Source organism: Plectropomus leopardus, chromosome 4, assembly GCF_026936395.1.
Source record: "Plectropomus leopardus strain MGB_pleo_1.0 chromosome 4, ASM2693639v1, whole genome shotgun sequence".
Classification (NCBI taxonomy): Eukaryota; Metazoa; Chordata; class Actinopteri; order Perciformes; family Serranidae; genus Plectropomus; species Plectropomus leopardus.
This window is the reverse complement of record NC_142179.1, coordinates 20,671,196-20,681,452: the sequence shown is the minus strand read 5'-3', so window position 1 is coordinate 20,681,452 and position 10,257 is coordinate 20,671,196. Positions and strand designations below refer to the sequence as shown.

Sequence of the window (10,257 nt, the reverse complement as noted above, 5' to 3'; positions counted from 1 at the left end):
AACATTTATCAGGTGTGTAAAAAAAAGCCTTAGATCTTTAACTTGTGAAAAATGGGAGCAAAACAAGTCGAGCATTTAAATGTTTGTTCAGAGTAATAGTGTTGGTTGTTTGAAGTGACTGAGAGACGAGAAAACATAAGAGCTATTATATACTGTATCACCCTAAATGTTATGGATGCTGACCTTCCTGAATGGGATAGATATCCCAGGCATGACTGAATATCTGTGCAGTGACTGGACTTTGATGGTGTGTGTATCCTGAAATTACATCACTGTGGCCCCATCTGTATGCTTTGGCAGGAGAGCCTTTCTCTAACAGCCAGGTTATATAACGTTTGGCTTCCCGTCACTGTTTGCATGACATCAGTGAATTACTTAAGTTACACGCTCTCCTTTCTCCTGTCCTATATGACTGTGCGTGTCTGTGTAATGAATGGTCGGCCCTGTGTACAGTGTAGCATGTGGTGGGGCAGTGAGGCGATATAGATGTTATTTAGTTGTTTGTGTGTGAATCGATGCTAATCTAAAGCATTTGAGCTGTTTTGGGGGCGTGAACATGAAACCTGAGACTGTTTTTTTCCAGAAATGTGAAATGGAAATGTGTCTGGCTACTGTAAACTTGTAAAATGTTTAAATGACTGAGGGACTAAATAAGGAGCTTCGTAACACTCATTGTGAGAGTGCCAAAAAGCCTGTGGAGTCTGTTTTGAGTTAGTGATGATCTCTTTTGTCTAGACATGCTTGAGAGCGACCTGTAATACTTTTCAAACACAAGAACACGAGGACTGCAGTCCGCCTGTGTCAACACAGCAGCCTTCACAGGCCACAGCCTCTGGGTGTTGGCCGGCCCCTCTTCCCCTTCTCCTGCTGGTGAATTCTTGGCTGACGTTCCTCCACTTTTGTTTTATTATCTTAGAATGTATCCTGTTTTGGACGTTACTATAGAGACCAAAAGAAACAAAAGATTACGGTCAGAGCTATTTTTCTGTTAATTTGCTTCGCTCCTGCACATACACAGGTTGGCTACAATTACCCAACAGTTATCCCAGACACAAGCATCCTTTTACCACCTCCAATTTATCTTAAATAGGTTCCTGGAGTGAAGCAGTATGAACTGTGCAGCCCATGACACCACCAGTGTTGTATAATGGACAGAAAAAAGGACATTCCTTAAATTCAATTATTGTGTCAGAATCTGCGCTGGTCATTGACCATATCGTCCACTTTTATTCCTGTTCCACTTGGATACAAGGTGAAAAGATTACCGTTACGGATGATAACGATCATTAAATCTGTTGTCAAGAATTTGATCAAACATGTGACATTCAATCCCAAATATAAATAATGTGTGTATAACTATTTTTTGACAAGATTTCCTTCTTGAGGTCTAGAGAAAGACAGCTTTTGAAATTGAGGCAAACAATGTCAAGCATTATTTAGTTATATTCAGTGTGTTTCATATGCCTAAACCTCACATATTTATATGTTTTATAGGCTATGCCAAATTTTTATGTTTTTTCCTTCAATGATCATTCGATTCATTGATTGTTAATGTTGCCAATGATCCAATACAGAAAGTGCTCACAATTTGCAACCTTGGTTACCATTATGCGTCTCAAATCTCAACACTTTAAAGACATTCTCCATATACCTGAATCCACACAAGCCAAAAAAAGGGCTGGAGATATTAAAGTTAACTTCCCTATCAGTGTATCACAACATCCTTTGATATGCAGGTACTGGAAAAATATTGCTCAGGAGCTTAACTCCCTTTTCCATAAAACAGTAAAGATTTTATTTTCAAATGTATATGTATTTTATTAACACAGCCCGTGCATGTTGTCTAATTTATTTATTCTTCTGTAATTTGGCAATAGCTGTGCTGTCTGGTTCTTTGTGTAAAGAAAAACCCTAATGAAATATTAAAAGACAAAAAAAAGAGAGAGAACTTGTCCAATATTTCTAAATACAGGGAAAGTAAAGCCACAAGTCCAAGTTTCCTCTGATTGTATTAGTCAAATGTGCTGTGACATCACATGGATGTAATATAAGGCTCCCATTGCTTGTGCATTGGAGGGAGGACTAAACATCACCAAACAACCAACAAAGAGCACTCTGTCGGTCCTGAGGGCGAGCAAACGACTCGGCTACACATCTAACTGGTAAGTGTCTGCTGTAACATCTGATAAGAGATAAATATTATATGAATCCTTGTGGGGAGCCGTCATTAGCCAGGCCTGTGCCAAGATTATTGTGTTGTCCTGATCAGAGCTCAGGAGAAATGATCAGTTGTCCAGACGCTAAAACTTGCAAAAGTTCCTGCTTCACTGGTTTGGCATTCCTGTATGTCTGAGTATGTTGAGGCAGCAGAGCACATGGTGATCAAGTGATCAGTTTGGGGCATTCAGGGAGGATGAGACGGGATAACAGGGCAGTTGTTAACAGGGAAAGGCTGCCTTAAGGGAAGGGGATCCTCACACTGATAGAGTAGCTGGAGGAGAATCAATGAGAGTAAATTCCACTGATCTCTATGATGGATTCACCCTGATGAGTCCATGTGATGACAGATATCTCTGTTAGTTGTTTTATTGATGTCTCTCCATTTTATCTTTTTGTCCTGTCATGTATTTCTGCCCTCTTTTTCTCAATATCACAGCATGAAAAACAACGTATTTGTATCTCCTCAAACAGCTGTGCCACCATTGTAGGGTGATAACATTAGCCATGTGTCTGGCCAGTGTGCAGGCCTGTCAGATGATAACACAGCAGCAGTCATATGTTGTTACACAGACGGGGCATGTGGCCTTATAGACAGGAAACAGACTCATGGTCCGGATCATTGTTCATTGTGCTTCACTATTTCTCTGCTTACTGCTGCAGATTAGTGGGTGAAAACATATTAAACAATTAGACAATTAGAGTCTCATGCAAAAGTTGGTCTCTGCAACATGGTGTTTAGCTTTTTCCTTATGTTCTGCTTTTTTGTAACAAGTGCTCTCATTTCACCTCCTCCTACCGCTACTACTAACACAAGAGCAACTGCAGCCAACAGCACATGATAATGTTCCACAAAGGAGCCTAAATACAAAAAATATCCAAAGTTGGATTACTACTAACATCATGTCTTCCTCCTTCATGTAAGATATGGGACCACACAAAAAGTGGACTGACTTGTGCTTTAATAAATTACTAAATACAAATCAGAAAAACATTCTCACAACTAAAAGTGTGGCATAAGAGACTGACTTGCGGGAAAAAGATTTGCTGACAGTCATGAGACTTTGTGAACCATCAATGATAACTGAGAGGGATTAATCAATTGGTCAGACTCTGTGTTTCTGTTGTCCCTGTCTGAAGTGATGCTGATTATCCCAAGTCATTAATCACGGATTTTTGTCATATCAACACTCTTATTCTGAAGATGAGGTTTCATATCTTAAACACTGACGATGCTGAGTCACTTGACAGTCTGCAGCAGTATCACTTGTGCATTTCAAGGGAACACTTCACCGCCAAACTGATGCTTTGTATATTGATACTCACCAATGTTCTTTTGAGTTTAAGAAAAGAGAAAAAGTGTTTATGATTTGAAGACATAGGGGGCCACGTTTAATAACAGTAAAACCTTATCATAACATCTGTTTGTGCATTATAATCCAAGTCTCGTTTATTCAGTTGTATGCTCAGTACTTCCCAAACACATGCATTTTCACTAAATCGTTACTATTTGAGAGACTTCTGTATGAACAGTGCACTCAACAGGTGCACTATTTGTCCATGCCTGACACTGTTTATGCGTAAGGCATTGGTAAAAATGCATGTGTTTGAAAGCACTGGGCAAACAACTAGATCAATAAGACTTGAATTATACTGCAAAAGTTGTGTAAAAATTTGTAAACAGATGTTTCAATACTTTTTCTGTCTATCACAGCTGTCCAATTAACAAAAGGCAAACAAAAATGGACAAGTGATATTGCTGCAAAATCTTGTGACTGTAATTTGCCTCAAAGTGTAGCGACTGTGGACATTGCAAGTGCATGAATAACCCAACAGAAAGTCATAAGATACTCCAATTGACCACTTACATAAAAATAGCTCCTTTGTGATTATGAGTTGTTTGCTACACGGCCTCTTCCCAAGACTGAGACCCTTTCTCATGTGTAGACAGTGATGTGAATTGCAGCTGTCAGCTCATTAATTCCTCTTCTGTTTCTGCAGCTTTTTGGTGTATTATAAGTGAGAATCTACAGGCAAAAGAAACCACCTCTGGGTTGGCATTCCTAACGTGTGGCATGATTTGGGAGGAAGGTCTTTTGTTGTGAGTTTAACACGACGTTTTTCTCTACAGACCAGTATGGGACAGAACCAGGATAAACTAGAGGAGCAGGCCCTCGGTGAAGGGTCAGAGGAGACAACGCCAAACCCTGACTCTGGAGGAGCAGGCAGTCATACAGGTGATGTCATGGAGGAAAGAAGCTTCTGTGAGGAAGAAGCTGGTAACACCAGGGAAAATTCAGGGGAGCCAGACGCTCAGGATTTGGATGGGAGCCCCGGCCAGGAGCCAACAACACCTTCTAGTCAGAAGCACATAAATTTGTCGGTGAGCCCTTTCGCTGCACAGGAGGTGAGACAGGGAGGGGCTGCAGGAAAGGAGGGAGGAGGAGGAGGCAGGACCGTTCCGCTGGATCAACAGGAGACGGACAAGAACCAAAAGAGAAGTGCAAGGATTGAAGAAAGAGCTGGAGCACACAAGCTGTTTCATCAAATCAAAAGAGAAGAGAAAAAGACTGAGGAAGAGCTTCGCACATCCTTAAAGATCAAGATGGAGAATCAGGATGAGGAAAGCGTCCAACATGAGGAGACCCATGATGAAAACTTCTCATATAAAAGGTCTGACTCTGCTGTTGCCTCAGAAGATGCAAACTCAGTGATAACAAAGATGGGAAAATGTGGAGCTCATGCAGGAAGTGAGCTGGTGCCGTCTGTTCAACTAGATCAGTATGACACTGTCATAGCCGAAGCTGAAGATGTTAAACTCTGTACAGGAACAGTGGGCCACTTCAGTGAGAGGAAGGAACCGCCTACAGCTCAGCCTCAACATCCTTTGAAAAACAGTCTGCAGAAAGAGTCTTTATTGGAAGTGAGTGATACCATTCACTGTAGACCTCCCAAAGAGAGAACAGATACAAAGGAGGAGGCACGTGAGGTAAAGCCAGTTTGGAACGACTTCTCTTCAACAAAATTAAAAGTCACTGACGCTGATGATCCAGCCAGTGAACCCAGTTCTATTTTGGAGAAGCTCCTGAAAAGAGATAGAAAGGAGACAAACCAAGCTCTTTCAAAGATAAAAGAGGTTGACATAAATGACAAAGATGTCACTGCAAAGAAGACCCTTGATAACACAGAAACAGAGCCATCGGCTGATAAAATCCATCAGTCAGATTTAAATATGCCTTCACCGGTATGTGACGTGAAGAGGACGAAAGAGAAATCACCCAAAGAAAAGAATGCAACCAAAGGTCATCGCATTAAGGATGTGGACATGAAACAGATGGACGCTGCTCATAGATCTCTCAACTCAGATTGTTTTCAGCCTGTAAATACTATGCATGAGAGCTCGCGCACAAAATCCAAATCCAATTCTTCCAAAGCTGACTGTCAGAGTGCAGAGAACATCAGCTCAACAGATGCTTCAGTCAGTAAAGATGTGGAGACAAAACCAAACATGCGCCCCTTTAAAAACCTGTCCTCAGACAACATACAGTCAGCTGTCTCACTTGAGAGAACGTCATGTGAGGTTAGTGATGTGATCAATGAGAAATCTGCACCTTTATCAGAATCTGGTGTGAAGTCCTCACCCACAAAAAGTGATGGACAAATTGCAGACTCATGCCATTTATTTATTGCTGAGACAGCAGACACCGAATCTATAAGACTACCTGTACAAATAAAGAGTGACAGCGAGCGCACAGCATCCTCAGATTCTCAATCTGTGAGGAGGAAGAAGGACTCCGGTGAGGACACTGCTGCAACAGCTGTGGATGCTGGCTCAGTTTTGGTTGCAGTCGATGCAGTCCCCTCAGAGGAAAGCCACCAGGCCATGAGGCAGGATCTCTATATGACACGCAGCACAGACAATACAATGACGCGCCAACCTGATGAACAACCTGGCAAAGAGGGAGATGACAGAGTCATAAAGAGAGATAAATCCCAAAGCACTCCTAGATCCAGGCCGGTGTCTGAACTCATAAAGGAGTCCATTCAACTGCATGAAAAGCTGCAGCACCAGGAGAGGCCAAAGCCAGCTGAAGTCAAGCCTGAAGAGCAGGGCCAGTCTGTGAAGGTGGCACAGATGAAGGCGGCTTTCGACTCAGCTCAGAAATCCCCAGACAAGGCTATTGAAAGGAAGCCATCGGTGAGAAGAGGTAAGGGTAAAATCTATCTCACAGCAATATATATATATATATACATATATATATACACTGTATACTGTAGTATCAAATGTGTTTAATCTGTGGAGGACTCATCTTGAGGGATAACAGGTAAATGAATCAGTGAGTCATTTGTAATTTAAAGAAAAAAATAACCAGTGAAGTCTGCTTTCCTGACATGACAGTGTGGGCTGCCAGATCCACCACAAACACTTGCATCAACCCTCATCTACAGGGCTAAAGGAGGGTGAGGGAAAAAATAGATTAGATGATGGAATACAGCTGTTTTCTTCTGTCAAAGGTCTGTATCACTCTGCATGTGTGAAATGATGCCATCTTGTGGCACTGTAGTACACTTGTGGTACATTGTGTTCTCCAGGAGAAATGTAGGAATGTTTTTGAAAATGATATCAAGAACAAAAATGTTGTGCAAGGATGTTCTATTATTTCACTGTGTGTCACAAACTGCATATTGTAGCTCATTCAAAAGGATATCCCCCGTGCACAGCACTGTTAGTCCTTATAATTTGGTGCAGGTGATGGCATGAAACATCAGACTGATAGTAAATAAGTAGATTCACTGCAGAGAGGAAGGCAGTCTTCTTTTAAAACAATCAACAAGCAATTTAACCTTCTTGTGTACGGTGAATCTACTTATTTACTATCAGCATATTATATAATATAGCATATTATAGCTGTTGTATTATCATAGACAATAGAAGTTAAAGAAACCGGCCTTAAAAAAAATCTAAGAGAATAAAGGAATCACTTCCTCTCATAGAATCACTCAGACATGTACACTTGTGTTAATATCCAAATATCTGGTATCCATAAATTCACACCCACTCACTCAAAGCTGCATGTACATGAACAGATGCATAAACGCACTCTACCACACAAATCAGTATAGCCTCAGCTGAATTTAGAATAATGTACAATATATACAGTGTATGTCATGGGCCCTCTTGGCTTATTTAGGGACTTGTTTTGCACCACCTCCTCCATTTTCACAATTAAGGAACAGTCCCTTAGTTGCTCCATAATGCTGTTGGATAAGAATATATGTATATATTTTGTGTGAGTAAAAGTGCACTTTTTCTAAATGATATGACTGCAATATAAGAGGGAGATAATAGTAAATAAGCGTGTGCTTGAGGCAGGGAAAGAGAATAAGTTCTGTTCCAAAGAACGTTGTATCTGTCATGTGGCACTAAACAGATATTGCAAAAAAAATAATTTAATGAATGAATAAATTGTATTAAATAAACAAATAGGCCTAAATGGAAAGCATGAGAGAAAGAGGATCAAAACAGTTGCCCTGTCTGGGATATCACAGCCATCAAAAAGTCTTCAGTACGCAGCAACAGGATTTATTTTACTGGTTACTTGACTGAGGCAGCAGACTTGACTTTTGGACTCACTCCATGTGAGGTACTAAGCATCTGATAGGTCCACATTAGTGAGTTAGACCTTAGTACGATGTGGTTATTAGTGTATGTGTTAGTTTAAGTAAGTGTATTTTTGTTTTATTTTTGTGATTTTTAATACTTCACTCTTATTGTTAAGACATACCCCAGGTTGTGTAACAACTTACACAATTAGTGGGGCAAGTTAGTGGGATTTTTTTGGGGGGGGGTTTCATTTTCTTTTTCCATAAAGCAGACACTCTGGTGAACATTTAGTTGAGCCACTACTATAAACTGAATGCAAAAACTGAATTTGAAAAAAAAAAATGGGGAAAAAAATCATACCAAAAATTCATTGATATTCTACACTGAAAGAATAAGTGGATTGAAGTTTCATCATCATGTCCACAGATAGAACAAGAGTTATCAACATCAACATATCTGGAAATTATAAAATTCACTGAAAAGATTTTTAATTTTTGGTAGCTTTTTTTTAGTTCTTTTTTTTTTTATTTTGATAACTGAGAACCTGAAGACAGCAGACGTGAGTCCTGCTTCTTGTTGTCCAATATGTCACTGTGATTGGCTCTTAGAGCTGTCCGTCAAGAGCCACTGATCCACTCAGGTCACGCTAAGCAAAGTCAGGGGGCGGGACTAGCGTCAGAGTCGGGAAAGAGCTCACAGCTCGCGCGGTGTCAGCAGCATAGCAGCGGCTCCGGCAGAGGGAGGAATCAGTGGTTAAGCGTTGGGCTGTGTTATATCATTCGGCTTTCGGGAATACTTTCATTTTCCTCACAGAAGGTAGGTTATAGATTATGTGGCTTGTTTGTCATGTGTTTCTTTGCCCTTTAACTTTTAAATCGGTTTCAGCGGTTTTCGTTTTTCCATGTTTCAGCCGTCCAGACAGGAAAGTGCATGCGCTAGCTAAAATGAATCGGGATAGTCAGTGGGACTGTTTTTTTTTTTTTTTTTAGCTAGCACTAGCTTTCAACGGCGGTTAACTGACAATGCCAGAAAAGTTTCTAACCGATTACGAAAGCAAATGCTGGTTTCAAGCGAGTTTTTTTTGCTCCCGTTTGTGGGGTTTGGTGGATAATTCCCGACATGAATGTGTCGTTGCACGTTATTGAACGGGGTGGGGTAGCTAACCACAGTGCGGCAGGAAAACTTATCTCAGAAACGATAGATCCACATACACGGAGGTGCAGGCAGCACAACCGCGCCCTGGCCCCTGGCACCCTGAATGAATACTGGCTGAACAATCGCCTCCAAGCATACAAATATCCAAGAAATAACTCTTTATTTTGTAGAGACAAATATTTTTTTGTCAGCTCTTTCATTTAATTCCAATATCCGCAATATTCATCCAGATGCCAGGTTCAGATTTGACCCACTAACACACTGGTATGGAAGATAAATGGGAAAGGGTCATATAGCATAGTCGCTGCTTTCATGCTAGAAAATATGTTACCCAAACGCATTATCACCATGTCCTCCACCAGCTCTGCTTGTTTGGTCTGAACACGTGCCGAAATGTTAGCATGAAGTTATGCAGAATCTGTGCAGATAACCACCTTAAGCTTTTATAAAAGTTATAATTAATGACGGAAAGCAGAAACACCGCTGTACTGCACCTGAGTGTGTTGCTGAGTCTATTAGTGTCACGTAGACAGCTGTTTTTAATTAAAGTCATTTTGCAGCAGAACAAGAGTTTAGTTTAATTTTGTTCAAGTCAGATTAATGCAGGGTAGAGTATTTACTATCAGTGTTGCTTGTATTCAAAGTCACTTTATTGCCAGATTGGTCTAATCTGCGTAGTGTTTTATTAAAGTTTCCACAACTGGACCACATATGTTGTTATTAAATTGAGTGAGACTACTAATGAAAGTCCTGACAGGGAAATAATCTCGGAGTGTGTCAGTTTAGGGCTGTCTAATCAGTATTATTAATTATTTGTTTATTTTTTGATTAATCATACACTATCTACACTTTGAAACCTGAGCAAATTGGCTTCATTTGTTTCAAAAGGCAATGAGCAACTTAAGAAGAAATGACCCAAAAAAGACAAATAAATGTTAGAAAGTTGCAAAAAAAACCTACCTGAAAATTGGCCAAAAAAATCAGTTTCCTCTGATTTTTATTAGGATTTCTTTTTAATTAAAAATAACTTTAAAAAAGGGAAAAAAACAATAGCAAAACAAACAAGGAAATGACATTAAAAATGTTATTCTGTAAAATAATAAAAAAATTATGGAATCATGATAATTGTAAATATTGGTTTCTGTAACAGTTTGTCCTGTCTTTTAAAATTTCTGAATCTACTCAATCTTGCAGTTTGCAGGACATTAGATCAAACCAGTGTGCTTGGGGTTCAAAAGTTTAAATACTTGTGAAAGGTGTCTGAACACAGCACACAAAAA

The 10,257-nt window shown here is 40.1% G+C and overlaps 1 protein-coding gene across 2 annotated transcripts in view; it reads left to right on the top strand.

The window, feature by feature from the left end:
• Positions 1–4,348: 4,348 nt before the first annotated feature.
• Positions 4,349–10,257, top strand: part of coro1ca (coronin, actin binding protein, 1Ca) — a 44,991-nt gene continuing 39,082 nt past the window's right edge. Inside the window, exon 1 of one of the 2 annotated variants that reach the window (XM_088076796.1) lies at positions 4,349–6,425. In XM_088076796.1, coding sequence (XP_087932922.1) covers positions 4,355–6,425 — 2,071 coding nt within the window. In that variant the 5' untranslated portion in view covers positions 4,349–4,354. Of the gene's footprint in view, positions 6,426–8,483; positions 8,639–10,257 lie in introns of those variants that run through there. The other variant, XM_042487661.2, reaches the window with a different exon arrangement.